This window comes from Salmo salar, chromosome ssa15 (genome assembly GCF_905237065.1).
Source record: "Salmo salar chromosome ssa15, Ssal_v3.1, whole genome shotgun sequence".
In the NCBI taxonomy this organism is placed as follows: Eukaryota; Metazoa; Chordata; class Actinopteri; order Salmoniformes; family Salmonidae; genus Salmo; species Salmo salar.
Genome location: NC_059456.1, coordinates 87595085 through 87612368, shown reverse-complemented (window position 1 = coordinate 87612368; position 17284 = coordinate 87595085). Strand labels below are relative to the sequence as shown.

The following is a 17284-nucleotide window of genomic DNA, read 5'->3' as shown; positions in this document are numbered from 1 at the left end:
TGACTCTGTTAACCTCTCTGGGCTAGGTGGCACCAAATCGTCCCACCTACGTAACAGCCAGTTGAATCCTGTGGCGCGATTTTCAAATACCTTAGAAATGCTATTACTTCAATTTCTCAAACATATGACTATTTTACAGCTATTTAAAGACAAGACTCTCGTTAATCTAACCACACTGTCCGATTTCAAAAAGGCTTTACAACGAAAACAAAACATTAGATTATGTCAGCAGAGTACCCAGCCAGAAATAATCAGACACCCATTTTTCAAGCTAGCATATAATGTCACATAAACCCAAACCACAGCTAAATGCAGCACTAACCTTTGATGATCTTCATCAGATGACAACCCTAGGACATTATGTTATACAATACATGCATGTTTTGTTCAATCAAGTTCATATTTATATCAAAAAACAGCTTTTTACATTAGCATGTGACGTTCAGAACTAGCATACCCCCCGCAAACTTCCAGGGAATTTACTAACAATTTACTAAATTACTCATGATAAACGTTCACAAAAAGCATAACAATTATTTTAAGAATTATAGATACAGAACTCCTCTATGCACTCGATATGTCCGATTTTAAAATAGCTTTTTGGTGTAAGCACATTTTGCAATATTCTAAGTACATAGCCCAGCCATCACGGGCTAGCTATTTAGACACCCACCAAGTTTAGCCCTGACCAAAGTCAGATTTACTATTACAAAAGTTTGATTACCTTTGATGTTCTTCGTGAGAATGCACTCCCAGGACTTCTACTTCAATAACAAATGTTGGTTTGGTCCCAAATAATCCATCGTTATATCCAAACAGCGGCGTTTTGTTCGTGCGTTCTAGACACTATCCGAAATGGTAAATAAGGGTTACGAGCATGGCGCATTTCGTGACAAAAAAATTCTAAATATTCCATTACCGTACTTCGAAGCATGTCAACCGCTGTTTAAAATAAATTTTTATGCAATTTATCTCGTAAAAAAGCGATAATATTCCGACCGGGAATCTGCAATTAGGTAAACAGAGGAAAAAAAAGAAAAACGGGGGCGACCAGTGCACGCGCCTAAGCCCACTGTCCCTTGATCGGCCACTTGACAAAGGCGATAATGTGTTTCAGCCTGGGGCTCGAATGACGACATTCAGCTTTTTCCCGGGCTCTGAGAGCCTATGGGAGCCGTGGGAAGTGTCACGTTACCGCAGAGATCCTTTGTTTTGGAAAGAGATGTCAAAGAAAGCCAATAAATGGTCAGACAGGCCACTTCCTGTAAAGGAATCTCTCAGGTTTTTGCCTGCCATATGAGTTCTGTTATACTCACAGACACCATTCAAACAGTTTTAGAAACTTTAGGGTGTTTTCTATCCATATCTAATAAGTATATGCATATTCTAGTTACTGGGTAGGAGTAGTAACCAGATTAAATCAGGTACGTTTTTTATCCGGCGGTGTAAATACTGCCCCGTAGCCCTAAGAGGTTAATCACCACATCCTTATCGGCAGACTCAGTAGCCTTGGTTTCTCAAACGATTGCGTCACCTGGTTCACCAACGACTTCTCTGATAGAGTTCAGTGTGAAATCGGAGGGCCTGCTGTCCGGACCTCTGGCAGTCTCTATGGGGGTACCACAAGGTTCAATTCTTGGGCCAACTCTTTTCTCTGTATACATCAATGATGTCGCTCTTGCTGGTGGTGAATCTCTGATCCACCTCTACGCAGACGACACCATTCTGTATACGTCTGACCCTTCTTTGCACACTGTGTTAACAACCCTCCAGACGAGCTTCAATGCCATACAACTCTGCTTCCGTGGTCTCCAACTGCTCCTAAATACAAGTAAAACTAAATGCATGCGCTTCAACCGATCGCTCCCTGCACCTGCCCGCCTGTCCAGCATCACTTCTCTGGACGGTTCTGACTTAGAATTTGTGGACAACTACAAATACCTAGGTGTCTGGTTAGACTGTAAACTCTCCTTCCAGACTCACATCAATCATCTCCAATCCAAAGTTAAATCTAGAATTGGCTTCCTATTTCGCAACAAAGCATCCTTCACTCATGCTGCCAAACATACCCTCATAAAACTGACCATCCTACCAATCCGCGACTTTGGCGATGTCATTTACAAAATAGCCTCCAATACCTTACTCAACAAGCTGGATGCAGTCTATCACAGTGCCATCCGTTTTGTCACCAAAGCCCCATATACTACCCACCACTGCGACCTGTACGCTCTCGTTGGCTGGCCTTCGCTTCATAATCGTCGCCAAACACATTGGCTCCAGGTCATCTAAAAGACCCTGCTAGGTAAAGTCCCCCCTTATCCTCTTACATCTAGACGTTCCGCTAGCGGAATACCTGCTCCAATATCCAATGATAGGCGCGGCGCGAATTACAAATTCCTCAAAAATACAAAAACTTCAATTTTTCAAACATATGACTATTTCACAGCATTTTAAAGACAAGACTCTCCTTTATCTAACCACACTGTCCGATTTCAAAAAGGCTTTACAGCGAAAGCAAAACATTAGATTATGTCAGCAGAGTACCAAGCCAGAAATAATCAGACACCCATTTTTCAAGCTAGCATATAATGTCACAAAAACCCAGAAGACAGCTAAATGCAGCACTAACCTTTGATGATCTTCATCAGATGACACACCTAGGACATTATGTTATACAATACATGCATGTTTTGTTCAATCAAGTTCATATTTATATCAAAAAACAGCTTTTTACATTAGCATGTGACGTTCAGAACTAGCATACCCCCGCAAACTTCCGGGGAATTTGCTAACAATTTACTAAATTACTCACGATAAACGTTCACAAAAAGCATAACAATTATTTTAAGAATTATAGATACAGAACTCCTCTATGCACTCGATATGTCCGATTTTAAAATAGCTTTTTGGTGAAAGCACATTTTGCAATATTCTAAGTACATAGCCCAGCCATCACGGGCTAGCTATTTAGACACCCGGCAAGTTTAGCCTTCAACAAAATCAGATTTACTATTATAAAAGTTTGATTACCTTTTGTTGTCTTCGTCAGAATGCACTCCCAGGACTGCTACTTCAATAACAAATGTTGGTTTGGTCCAAAATAATCCATCGTTATATCCGAATAGCGGCGTTTTGTTCGTGCGTCCCAGACACTATCGGAAATGGTAAATCAGGGTCGCACGCGCATGGCGCAATTCGTGACAAAAAAATTCTAAATATTCCATTACCGTACTTCGAAGCATGTCAACCGCTGTTTAAAATCAATTTTTATGCAATTTATCTCGTAAAAAAGCGATAATATTCCGACCGGGAATCTCCTTTTCGGCAAACAGAGGAAAAATCACAATGACGGGGGCGGCCAGGGCACGCGCCTAAGCCCACAGTCCCTTGATCGGCCACTTGAGAAAGGCGATAATGTGTTTCAGCCTGGGGCTGGGATGACGACATTCAGGTTTTTCCCGGGCTCTGAGCGCCCATGGAAGACGTAGGAAGTGTCACGTTAGAGCAGAGATCCTTTGTAAAAGATAGAGATGGCAAAGAAGTTCAAGAAATGGTCAGACAGGCCACTTCCTGTAAAGGAATCTCTCAGGTTTTGACCTGCCATTTGAGTTCTGTTATACTCACAGACACCATTCAAACAGTTTTAGAAACCTTGGCGTGTTTTCTATCCAAAGCCAATAATTATATGCATATTCTAGTCACTGGGCAGGAGTAGTAACCAGATTAAATCGGGTACGTTTTTTATCCAGCTGTGAAAATACTGCCCCCTACCCATAACAGGTTAACTCCGCTCACTGGTCACCATAGCAGCACCCACCTGTAGCACGTGCTCCAGCAGGTATATCTCTCTGGTCACCCCTAAAGCCAACTCCTCCTTTGGTCATCTCTCCTTCCAGTTCTCTGCTGCCAATGACTGGAACGAACTACAAAAATCTCTGAAACTGGAAACACTTATCTCCTTCACTAGCTTTAAGCACCAGCTATCAGAGCAGCTCCCAGATCACTGCACCTGTACATAGCCCATCTATAATTTTAGCCCAAACTACTACCTCTTCCCCTACTGTATTTATTTATTTAATTTATTATTTTGCTCCTTTGCACCATATTATTTAGATTTGAACTTTGAACTTTCTTCAAATTACAAATCTACCATTCCAGTGTTTTACTTGCTATACTTTATTTACTTTGCCACCATGGCCTTTTTTGCCTTTACCTCCCTTATCTCACATCATTTGCTCACATTGTATATAGTCTTATTTTTTATACTGTATCATTGATTGTATGTTGTTTTACTCCATGTGTAACTCTGTGTTTTTGTATGTTGTCGAACTGCTTTGCTTTATCTTGGCCAGGTCACAATTGTAAATGAGAACTTGTTCTCAACTTGCCTACCTGGTTAAATAAAGGTGAAATAAAATAAATAAATAAAAATATGACATCTGTGGTGATTCAGGATCATTGATAGTATCGAGATAAACTTAATCATCTATGTAATAATCTTAGAGATTACTACCATAGACATGTTGATTTTTCCAAAGTCCACGAATGTAAACAGGGAGACAGTGAGACAGTTAGTCCATATTTGGAAACAGAAACCATGTTTGACAAATACTGTTTATGGGAAAGAAGAAAGAACAGAGAGAAAGGCAGACGGTGAAGAGCTCCCCCGCACTATGCTGTGACCTTGATGGTTTGGGAGTAGTAGGAAGAGAGGGGGGGCCAGGAGGAGAGCAAGAGAGAGATCAGAAGGAATTTGAGGAGAATGAGAGGGAGAGACTGGGAGTGGGGAGCAGGAGACCTGGAGAGTTACGAAGGTTAGAATCTCATAATAAGCCAGGATTGAGAGAAGATAGCAGTGACACAGAATGGTTAGATGGCGATGAGGCGATACCTCAATTCCCACTCATAGCCTTACCCAACCCCAGAGCTCGGGACGGAGCACAACCAAACATGATAGAAGGTTATAGGCCATGGACACAGAGGGATGTAGCAAGAGCAGTAGAAGGAGTGAATTAGTGTCATTGGTGACTTAGAGCTCCATGTGTACCAGACCCACACATGTTGCTTAACTTACATTTAGACGTTCCGCTAGCGGAACACCTGCTCCAATATCCAATGATAGGCGTGGCGCGAATTACAAATTCCTCAAAAATACAAAAACTTCAATTTTTCAAACATATGACTATTTCACAGCATTTTAAAGACAAGACTCTCCTTTATCTAACCACACTGTCCGATTTCAAAAAGGCTTTACAGCGAAAGCAAAACATTAGATTATGTCAGCAGAGTACCAAGCCAGAAATAATCAGACACCCATTTTTCAAGCTAGCATATAATGTCACAAAAAACAAAACCACAGCTAAATGCAGCACTAACCTTTGATGATCTTCATCAGATGACAACCCTAGGACATTATGTTATACAATGCATGCATGTTTTGTTCAATCAAGTTCATATTTATATCAAAAACCAGCTTTTGACATTAGCATGTGACGTTCAGAACTAGCATACCCCCCGCAAACATCCGGTGAATTTACTAAATTACTCACGATAAACGTTCACAAAAAACATAACAATTATTTTAAGAATTATAGATACAGAACTCCTCTATGCACTCGATATGTCCGATTTTAAAATAGCTTTTCGGTGAAAGCACATTTTGCAATATTCTCAGTAGATAGCCCAGCCATCACGGCTAGCCATTTAGACACCGACCAAGTTTAGCCCTGATCAAACTCCGATTTACAATTACAAAAGTTTCATTACCTTTGTTGTCTTCGTCAGAATGCACTCCCAGGACTGCTACTTCAATAACAAATGTTGGTTTGGTCCAAAATAATCCATCGTTATATCCGAATAGCGGCGTTTTGTTCGTGCGTTCCAGACACTATCCGAAATGGTAAAGAAGGGTCGCGCGCATGGCGCAATTCGTGACAAAAAAATTCTAAATATTCCATTACCGTACTTCGAAGCATGTCAACCGCTGTTTAAAATCAATTTTTATGCCATTTTTCTCGTAGAAAAGCGATAACATTCCGACCAGGAATCTCCTTTTCGGCAAACAGAGGAAAAAATCACAAAGACGGGGGCGGCCAGGTCACGCGCCTAAGCCCACAGTCCCTTGATCGGCCACTTGAGAAAGGCGATAATGTGTTTCAGCCTGGGGCTGGGATGACGACATTCAGGTTTTTCCAGGGCTCTGAGCGCCCATGGACGACGTAGGAAGTGTCATGTTAGAGCAGAGATCCTTAGTAAAAGATAGAGATGGCAAAGAAGTTCCAGAAATGGTCAGACAGGCCACTTCCTGTAAAGGAATCTCTCAGGTTTTGACCTGCCATTTGAGTTCTGTTATACTCACAGACACCATTCAAACAGTTTTAGAAACTTTAGGGTGTTTTCTATCCATATATAATAAGTATATGCATATTCTAGTTACTGGGTAGGATTAGTAACCAGATTAAATCGGGTACGTTTTTTATCCAGCCGTGAAAATACTGCCCCCTAGCCATAAGAGGTTAATCAATTGAAAACAGAAAATACCTATTATTCTGTCTACCAATCTTACCAAAGTCACTGTTTAGATAGGCGGAAAGATTGACACATGGGCAGAGCCATGTGTCAACTGGGTGGATGATAGAGCAGGTGGTAGAGATGGTAGAGCAGGTGGTAGAGCAGGTTAGGAAACACCAGGTGGTAGAGCAGGTTAGGAAACACTGCAGGTTAGGAAAGACTTAGTGGCCTAGAGGTTAACCTCTCTAGGGTAGGTGGCACCAAATCGTCCCACCTACGTAACAGCCAGTGTAATCCCGTGGCGCGTTATTCAAAAACCTCAAAAATGCAAAAACTTCAATTTTTCAAACATATGACTATTTTACACCATTTTAAAGACAAGACTCTCGTTAATCTAACCACACTGTCCGATTTCAAAAAGGCTTTACAACGAAAGCAAAACATTAGATTATGTCAGCAGAGTACCCAGCCAGAAATAATCAGACACCCATTTTTCAAGCTAGCATATAATGTCACATAAACCCAAACCACAGCTAAATGCAGCACTAACCTTTGATGATCTTCATCAGATGACAACCCTAGGACATTATGTTATACAATACATGCATGTTTTGTTCAATCAAGTTCATATTTATATCAAAAAAACAGCTTTTTACATTAGCATGTGACTAGCATGTGACTAGCATTCCCACCGAACACTGCCGGTGAATTTACTAAATTACTCACGATAAACGTTCACAAAAAGCATAACAATTATTTTAAGAATTATAGACACAGAACTCCTCTATGCACTCGATATGTCCGATTTTAAAATAGCTTTTCGGTGAAAGCACATTTTGCAATATTCTCAGTAGATAGCCCGGCATCACAGGGCTAGCTATTTAGACACCCAGCAAGTTTAGCACTCACCAAAGTCAGCTTTACTATAAGAAAAATGTTATTACCTTTGGTGTTCTTCGTCAGAATGCACTCCCAGGACTTCTACTTCAATAACAAATGTTGGTTTGGTTCAAAATAATCCATAGTTATATCCAAACAGCGGCGTTTTGTTTGTGCGTTCAAGACACTATCCGAAAGGGTAAATAAGGGTGACGAGCATGGCGCAATTCGTGACAAAAAAATTCTAAATATTCCATTACCGTACTTCGAAGCATGTCAACCGCTGTTTAAAATCAATTTTTATGCCATTTTTCTCATAAAAAAGCGATAATATTCCGACCGGGAATCTGCGTTTAGGTAAACAGACGAAAGAAAATAAAGCATTCGGTCGACTCGGGCACGCGCCTAAGCCCATAGTACTCTGATCGGCCACTTGCCAAAAGCGATAATGTGTTTCAGCCAGAGGCTGCCTCGATATCGTTCAGCTTTTTCCCGGGCTCTGAGAGCCTATGGGAGCCGTAGGAAGTGTCACGTGAGTGCAAAGATCCTCAGTCTTCAATAAAAAGAGCCCAGATGAAACACAACTTGTCAGACAGGCCACTTCCTGCATGGAATCTTCTCAGGTTTTGGCCTGCCATTTGAGTTCTGTTATACTCACAGACACCATTCAAACAGTTTTAGAAACTTTAGGGTGTTTTCTATCCAAAGCCAATAATTATATGCATATTCTAGTTACTGGGCAGGAGTAGTAACCAGATTAAATCGGGTACGTTTTTTATCTGGCCGTGTCAATACTGCCCCCTAGCCCTAACAGGTTAAATCTACTTAAAAATAAATGTTGGTGTAGAATATCCATTCCAACAATTGGAAATGGACTTCATTGAACTATTCCAAAGTGAGGGAAAGAATGGGTGTTTAACAATAATAGATAAGTATATTAAATGGGTAAAAGCGTTCCCAACTTACTTGGTGGACACGATTAGGGTAGCTAAAATATTAGGTCCAGATAGTATCCCTAGAGTTGGATTACTAGGATCTATCTCTTTAAATAATGGATTACATTTTAGCTAATCAGGTAGACCATATAGAATGCCAGAGTTAGGGAGATCAGAACAGGTAGACATAGACGTTGAAGATATACTAGCAGAACACACGAGAAGACTGTTTGTTAACCAAACCCGTATGTCCAAGATTTTGTGTCCAACAGATGAATTACAGGAAAAGGTGATTCACTCAATCCAACCAGGAGACTGGGTGTGGATCCAGTCCCTGAGGAGAAAGGACTGGAAGCAGCGCCATTGGGAAGGCCCATACCAGGTTCTGTTAAACCACCGCCTTTGCCATTACAATAGCTGAGAGAGTCAATTGGGTCCATGTTACACACTGCAAAAAGGTATGTACACATACAAGCACTGCTGATCACCCACAGAGTTAGGAGAGGAACCAAGTACCAACAGGGTCCGGAGGTTACCTCCTTAACGAAGATTCCCTATCCTGACCGTTCATCACTGTGGGTGCTCCTAGAAGTGTGAGTATGGGGTGGTACCTTGCAGACCGACTAAGGGCAGGAGAGGGTTGGCGGTTTTTGGGAATATTAGGGACTCTGAGCTGCATCAAGTCTTGGTAATCTTTCTGATACATTCAGATCCACCACCTTCCGGTACTAATTATATGACGCCGTTATCATTGATAAGAAGTAAAAGATAAACAATATAAAATACTGACCATCAAGGACGAGTGACTTACAGAATAGGAGTTAAAGAAGGTCAAGATGTAGGATTTAAGGTAAACATTAAACAATTCCCTCGGAAAGCAAATAACTTTACAGGGATTGGGTTGGCCAGATTGAAGTACTGGGCCAACCCACCTCGGTTCACTTTAACTCCTGATGAGTACCAGTGTTATAGACACAAGAAAGGCACCAGGAATTTAGGAGATTTTAATGGACGTAAGTCTGATAGTTAATGTGACTGACTTAGGTTTGGAAGTACAGGAGAAAATTCTTAACCTCACAGCACCTATAACTGATGTATGGTAGGCTTGTACCAGCAAAGGCCACATACGATAGACACTACCAAAAGGGTGGTTAGGAACTTGCACCCCGGTGTTATTGGTCCAACCAGCTCGAGTTAGTCATTAGAGGCCAGTTATAGGAGGCTAAAGTAGGCACAGAAGGAGTTTTGACCAGGATGGGAGTAGCTTTGTCTAGATGAATGCTATTGGCATCCCCAGGGAAGTTCCAGATGAATACAAAGCTATGAATCAAATAGGTGAAGACTTTACCACTATGTTATTTTGGTGGATGACAATAAATAAAAATGTGGATTGGATTAATTACATCTATTATAATCAACACAGATTCATGAATGAAACCGGGGATGCAGTAAATGGGTTCTCTGACCAATTATCCGCCACCTCCCTTGTGACCTGGCAAAATAGGCTGGCTCTCGATATGTTATTGGCAGAAATGGGCGAGGTATGTAGAATGATTGGGGTTCATTGTTGTACGTTTATTCCTAATAACACAGCTCCAGATGGATCAGTGACCAAGGCCCTGGCTGGTTTAACCACATTAGCTCATGAGTTAGCAGAGAACTCTGGGGTGGATATCTCCCTGACTGGGTGGTTCGATAGTATGTTTGGAAAATGGAAAAAATTTGTAATTACCGTATTGTGGGCTGCTTTCACCTGTATGAGAGTGTTGGTGTTGTGTGGATGCTGTTTTATCCCATGTGTGAGAGGTTTAATCACCAGGACTCTAGAGAGATCGATGACACAACAAATGATGAGGTATGGACCGATTCCAAGCTCCGACCAGTGGGATGACAACTTCATGCCTCCAGGCCTAGTAGATGGCTCCGTTTCTTTCAACCACTAGGAGCCCATCTTGGATGAGACTATCATCAATGTTTAGACAGACTGTTCATTTAATGAAGATTATAATGAAAATCCTAAAAAGAAGAGTTATAATTGGATATAGGCCTAGAACAGTCATTGATGAGTATATGATGTAAATACATGTATTGGTTTTGTTTGCTTTTGTGTAACATTTATGATTCCATATGACGGTTGACGTATCAGTGTGTAATATTAGGTCATGGGGTGGATTGATAAGGGAATTTATATGTTTAAGGTTATGACTAAAGAATTCCACCCTGAAACGTATTTATTAGATTATGTAACATGTATGATGAATAATTAGACAAACGTAACTATTAGTAATTATTAGATTATGTAACATGTATAATGAATAATTAGAGTGATAAACTTAAGTCCAATAAGGTTTGGTCGAGACAAGTAAGGGAGAGAAATGTGTGTGTGTGTGACTAAGAAAATACAGAGGACAATTAAACTATTCATGACCTGGCCTGGTTGGAACTCTAAGAAACTTACGACAGGAAAGGGAGTCCTGTCAAGGTCCCTCTAATCTCAGGAGGATAGAACTGCCAGCTTGGTAGTGATAAACAAGGAATGCGGACTGTGGGAAAAGATACAGCCCACCTAATGTTTGTGTGTCTCTGTGTGCGTGTAAGGAGGTGGGGGAAATGGGAGTTATGAAATGTCATGTCTTTGCATTTTTGGCTTTAGAACGTTCTCTGAATAAACTTTACGGACCTTTTGCAGAAGCTGAGTCTTTGCCTAATTATTATTAAACCCAGGGCCTTACAAACCTCAGGGATTGGTCAAAGCTTAAATAATTGTTTAGTTATCATCATTGGGATTGAAAATTCTCGTGACAATACGTTTTTCCTACAAGCCAGAATGTTTAATTACATTACATTTGAACTTACTCTGATGGTTGTCTGTGCGGTTGGTCCTTTAGCCGCTCAAAATTTGGGGTACAATATCCACAGGAAAGTGCTGTTTACCCAACTTTTAAGAGTGATGGTGCTGCCATTGAAATGTATGTCACCTGCACATATGCAAAACCATGTAAACACCTACAGACTTCGATTACATGCATGTACTTCCGTTTTATGCCTTTGGTCACGAGCAAACAAATCTTCATTACCACACACAGAGACCAATTTGGGTTAATAATACTTTCCTGTGGATATTTTGTCTCAAATTTCAACCAAATGAAGGGCCAACACCATGAACAACCAGCAGAGTACATTCAAATTAAGTTTACTCTATATTCTGACTTGTAAAGGGACTGCTTGAAATTTAACGTAAATGACATAATTTGCAGGCATCGCAACGTTTCATGCCTAGGGCCACCACCCTTCCATGTGAAGTACAAATGGAGCTGACACAGCAGCATTCTGGTCACATGTGGAATGCTGGAGCCAGGACACAGCAGCATTCTGGTCACATGTGGAATGCTGGAGCCAGGACACAGCAGCATTCTGGTCACATGTGGAATGCTGGAGCCAGGACACAGCAGAACCTATGCATTCAGTGTCTTTCAATAGGAGTCAAGCAAAAAAGAAAAAGCATCAAGTACAAAAGGCAACATGCAAAGTAGCATGCAATAGATTTAAAGAATGACATGCTCCATTGGTACAGTAATTTGTCATCATAGGCTAGATGTCATGAATCTTTTTGAAATACTTTGTAGTCAGATCAACTCTAGTCACTTAACTACTTAATTGGCTAATCGATATGTAAGAGGAACCATTGTAAATGTAGTCGGCTACGACATTCCTGAGTGGCGTTGACAATAAAGATAGCTGTTACCTCACCTGGCGGATACAAATTCGCAATTTCCCGGGCACCTGCGTGTTGGGGACCCCACAGCACCGTACTCCGAGCCGGTCCATTTGGCTCTGTGCTCTGTAAATCTTGTCCACACCCGTTGTCGTTGACCATTTTCCCACGTTCCACTCCTGGTTCAACCCCTTTCCACAGTCAGGAAACCAACAGATGTGGAAACTACTCAGCACAAGAAACACGCCATTACGAAAAATAGGGCGCGCTCGTTTTGCAAGCCACTTGCTTCTGGCGAAGGTGTACGCCGCGGTGCTCATGAATTTGAGATCAATCTCAGCCCACTCTGGTAAGAATCGTGCTATTCCGTAGTGCAAATCACGCAGGCCTTTTACTCTGCGATAAAACTACATTGCTTTTCTAACCCTATCACATTACGCTTGCAATCTAAAGCAGCCAATTGTTGAGTATAATCATGCGAATAACCAATTAGGTAGTAAGGAGAACGAACGAATTTCCTGACCCCATCCGTCAGTGGCCAATCAGAGCTATTGGGTTTGACTGTTAAGGACCGTTGTTCCATGTTCTGTGTACCTGGTCATGGTAGCCAAACATTACGCTCAATTAGGAGAGATAGGCCTTTAATTTAAAGGCATGTCACATATGTTGAAATTAGGATTTTGGTTAGGTAAAAACGCTATGATTGTACACTTTTTACAATTTCATAATTTCATTTAATTCTCACTGAACTGTGTTAGGCCTATTTGAGATCATAAATGAAACCATTATTACAATAGATCATTTGGGGGGGGGGGACTACTGGGGTGAGTGACCGAAAGAAAATACTAAAAGTCACAAGCAACGTAAGCTTTACAAAGCCTAGTAGGCAGAGATCTAGGGAAGTTTAGTCATGAGTGAATTGTTGTTTACACTACCCATAGATGGCAGTGTACAACTATGTACAACTCAATAGACAAACTATCATTTTACAAAATCTGACCCACAAGTCAAAGTATTGTTGCTTTTCCCAGTCTTCTCAATGGAAAGCTTTGACTTTGTGGGTTACAATAATCCAGGTAATGGATTAACACTGCCCTAAATGTGGGATTTCATAAAATCATTCAATCATCTCTACAAATTGTTTCAAATCTACAGTGGCAAAAACTTTATCTGTGAGTAAGGTCATATGTGGCCTATGCTTAAATGCAGACAGCCATAGACATTAGATGCACATTACAGGAGCTTGTCCCTTTAAATAAGTTTAAAACTAAGTTAAACACTATGATCTGGGGGGCTGTCAAGGTTTTGACCCCTAGTTGCACCACCCTTTTCCAATGTGTAAATAAATGTTTTTTAAACTGTAATGCTTCGTGTCTGATGTTGTAAATGTGTCTGCAACTTTGTGTGCTGCTATTTTGGCCAGGGTCTTTCTTTTAAAATATATTGGTAATGTACTACAGCTTCCTTGTCATGGAGAGCATTGTGGAATTAAATGTAATTCAAACTTTCTATAAAAGATCCTCACATCCCTCCTCTGATCCTGTTACCCATGTTGGCCACAATGTGGTGTCTTTAGAATAGAATATAATGCCCTCAATGCCTTTACAGTTAATATAATATAATGCATTCAATGTCATTACAGTTAATAGAATATAATTTAATTTATGAAAAGGATATTATAATTAGGCTATTACTGCAGAAGACCTGGGTTCAAATACTATTTAGGTTATTTCAATTACTTTCAAGGACATTTAAAAGTCTACTGAACAAAAATATAAACACAACTATTTCAGTGATTTTACTGAGTTACAGTTCATATAAGGAAATCAGTCAATCGAAATAAATTCATTAGAGCCTAATCTATGGATTTCACATGACTGGGCATAGGCCCACCCATTTGGGAGCCAGGCTCACCCACTGAAGAGCCAGGCCCAGCCAATCAGAAAGGGCACTATTACAGATATAAATACTCCTCAGTTTCATCAGCTGTCCGGGTGGTTGGTCTCAGACAATCCCGCAGGTGAAGAAGCCAGATGTGGAGGTCCTGGGAAGGCGTGGTTACATGTGGTCTGCGGTTCTGAGACCGGTTGGATGTACTGCCAAATTCTCTAAAATGACGTTGAAGTCGGTTTATGGTAGAGAAATTAACATTAAATTCTCTGGAAACAGTTCTGGTGCCACGCTCCTTCAAAACTAGGGACATCTGTGGCATTGTGTTGTGTAGCAAAACTGCACATTTTAGATTGGCCTTTTATTGTTCCCAGCACAAGGTGCACTTGTGTAATGATCATGCAGTTTAATCAGCTTCTTGATATGCCACACCTGTCAGGTGGATGCATTATCTTGGCAAAGGATAAATGCTCACTAACAGGGATGTAAACAAATATGTGTACTAAATTTGAGAGAAATAAGCTTTTTGTGTGTATGGAAGGAACATTTCTGGGATCTTTTATTTCAGCTCATGAAACATTGGACCAACACTTTATATGTTGCGTTTATATTTTCGTTCAGTATTTGGATATTTTTTTATTGGAAAATACAAGTAGTTGAATATTGGAATGTCTTTCAAAAATACACTTGGAAAGTATTGGCATGTATTTGAAAAAACTCAAAGTGTATTTTCAAATCAAAATATTTAGATACTACATGCATTTAAAGCCAGGTCTGTTTGGTCCTAGCGGTAATTAAGACATTTAGAAAAGTTTCAAATAGTAGGCTTTTTATAGGAAATTATTTGAAAATACTTAAAATAAGTAGATTCCACATTATTTGAAAAATACTAAAATACACAGCAAATAAATATTTCAAATACATATACTCAAATATACATGCTTTGAACCAAGCTCCGTAGACTATTACTTTAGGCCTATACTAATAGACTAGTTGTGAATTTCTGCCTTTAAGGTACACCTCTTAAAATTACAATTCAGGAAAAAAGTTTTGCCTCTGCTGGAAATGGCTATATCGGTCCACTAATATGCACTACTTCTGTGAAAATCTTTTCTCCAGATTTTTCAGGGGGTGCTGCAGCACCTTCAGCACCTCTATTTCCCACAGCTATGGTCATGGCAATGCTAATATGGCTAAAATTCGTTAGCTAGCTAACCAACAACTGTAACTATGTATTTGAGAAACAAGTGCTCATTGTGCAAATGTATTTATATTTTCAATGCAAATTTGGAGACGAAATACAGTCTATATGTTGTCAACAGTCTAAGCCAACCCCCTGTGTTTAGCCTCATAGTTCTGCACACATCAGTTTTGTTGCTAAACAACTAACCAGTCTACGAAATCAAGTGGGAACAGGTTACCGGTAGATAGGGGATTTATCACACTTGCTCCGCCCATTCAGTTTCACAGTAGCCTATATATAAACCGTTCCTAGACTCTCACTGCTGCATTACTCATCTATTCTTCAAGTTTCTTTTCTTCAATAACTGAATATTATTACAGTGACATTTTGTCGTGTGCCAAGTTACTTGAGTGTTTTCAGCCAGAATTACGCTCGTAGCCAATACCTCGGGCTGCCCCAGATTTCAATGTTCCCGCAATTCGGTGGGTGTTAAGATCCATGGAAGTGGCCGGCTTCTACGACGGGGATTGCTTTGCTTTCCAGAGTAGAAACAGCATTATCAGTCCCATTAGCGAAAACAGCACTTGCAAGCAGCGCGTTGACGGCTCGATGACGGAGCTTGGCATTGCCGAGCACGAGAAAGCAATTGATTTCAGCGACTACTTGGATCCAGCTGCTGCGCACTGTCAACTAGCAACACACAACGAAACTCAGCAGAGAGGGGGAGGCGTATTCGCTAGTTTCCTTGCCGAGGAAAGCAGGATAAAGAGACTTTCATCATTAGAACAAAACTACAGAAACTACATCTCTCTCAACGAGCGGGAGACAAGTGCGCACGCCAACCCTAGGGAGCCATACGTCCTGGGTTATCCTGAACTGCAGGAGACCCGTGTGGACACCGTGTTCAGCCCCGAGTTTCTTGGGAACCACTTTAAAACCGGTGAAAGAGACGATCTTCAAGAGGACCAAAGAATGGACAACAACGGTTCGTCTGGCTACGACATGAGGTATCTTCATTACCAGTCGACTCCAAGTGGCAGCCTTGGTAACATTTCCACTGCGTCCTCGTCTTCCTCAAGTCCACCCGGAACACCTGCCCTGCCAGGTAAAGGCAGGTCGCCTTTGCAGGGCGGGAAAATGTCATCTGGTGGTAAGGGGAAGAAGCGACTGGAAAAGGACAGTGAGGAATATAAGCAGAGGCGGGAGAGAAACAACCTTGCCGTTAGAAAGAGCAGGGATAAAGCCAAAATCCGCAATATGGAGACGCAACACAAAGTGCTGGAACTGGCCGCAGAGAATGACCGTTTACAAAAACGCGTGGAGCAGCTGTCAAGAGAGCTTGCCACTCTGCGTAACTTGCTCTCTGCCACCGGTCAGTGTTAGCCACAGAGTGCCAACACACCTCTCACTGGAAACCGGTACTTGATCAGGAACGGACTTAAAAAAAAACTTTATCGCGGTGCCATACATGTGAAAAAGTTATTCCAAGATGTTACGTTTGTGTACAGTATCTATACATGAAAAAGCCACCAACAGTTTACAAGTTGTGATTGGGTAAAGAAGGTGCAATGAATGTACAACTATTCATGATTCTTGACATGTCACCTTCATTCTGTCGTTACAATTTTGTGTATGCAGTGTTTCTGTATGGGTTTTGCATTTTATATTGAATATTGGTAAATATTCTGTTATTTAAAAATAAATGTCCTTATCTGGAGCAATGGTTGTCAAGGGAAGAGTTGTAGCCCACTGCAGAGGTATGATGCAACTCTTTGTAACAGTATTGGCAATGAATGAAGTAATCTCTTAATATGAGGAAAATGTACAAATGGTACTTGATATTTTATTGAATTAAACAATTTATACTTTGATATTATTCATTTGTATGTTGTTTATTTGTAAGATGGTAAAAAGGCGGTAGATCACCTGACTGGTTTATTCCTCTCTTTCACACACATACACATAGACATACACAGAATTAAATAGACCATTTATGTATCTCTTCGCTCACATGTGTAAGAATTCAAGGTATAAGTAACTCAGGGAATAAAAAGATTATAGGTGTACATAAGCTCAAACTTAAAGGTCCAATGGACCTGTTTTTATCTCAATATCAAATCATTTCTGGGTAACAATTAAATACCTCACTGTGATTGTTTTCAATTAAAATGG

General features: G+C 40.7%; 1 protein-coding gene across 1 annotated transcript; it reads left to right on the top strand.

The window, feature by feature from the left end:
- Window positions 1-15288: 15288 nt before the first annotated feature.
- LOC106572480 (CCAAT/enhancer-binding protein beta) lies at window positions 15289-16988 on the top strand. Its single transcript, XM_014146703.2, has one exon. The coding sequence runs from the start codon at window positions 15611-15613 to the stop codon at window positions 16493-16495; it is 885 nt and encodes a 294-aa protein (XP_014002178.1). The 5' UTR covers window positions 15289-15610; the 3' UTR covers window positions 16496-16988.
- The last annotated feature ends 296 nt before the right edge of the window (window positions 16989-17284 follow it).

Excerpts from the sequence above, each read along its gene's own strand:
- LOC106572480 (XM_014146703.2), top strand. The coding sequence starts at position 15,611 with ATGGAAGTGGCCGGCTTCTACGACGGGGATTGCTTTGCTTTCCAGAGT.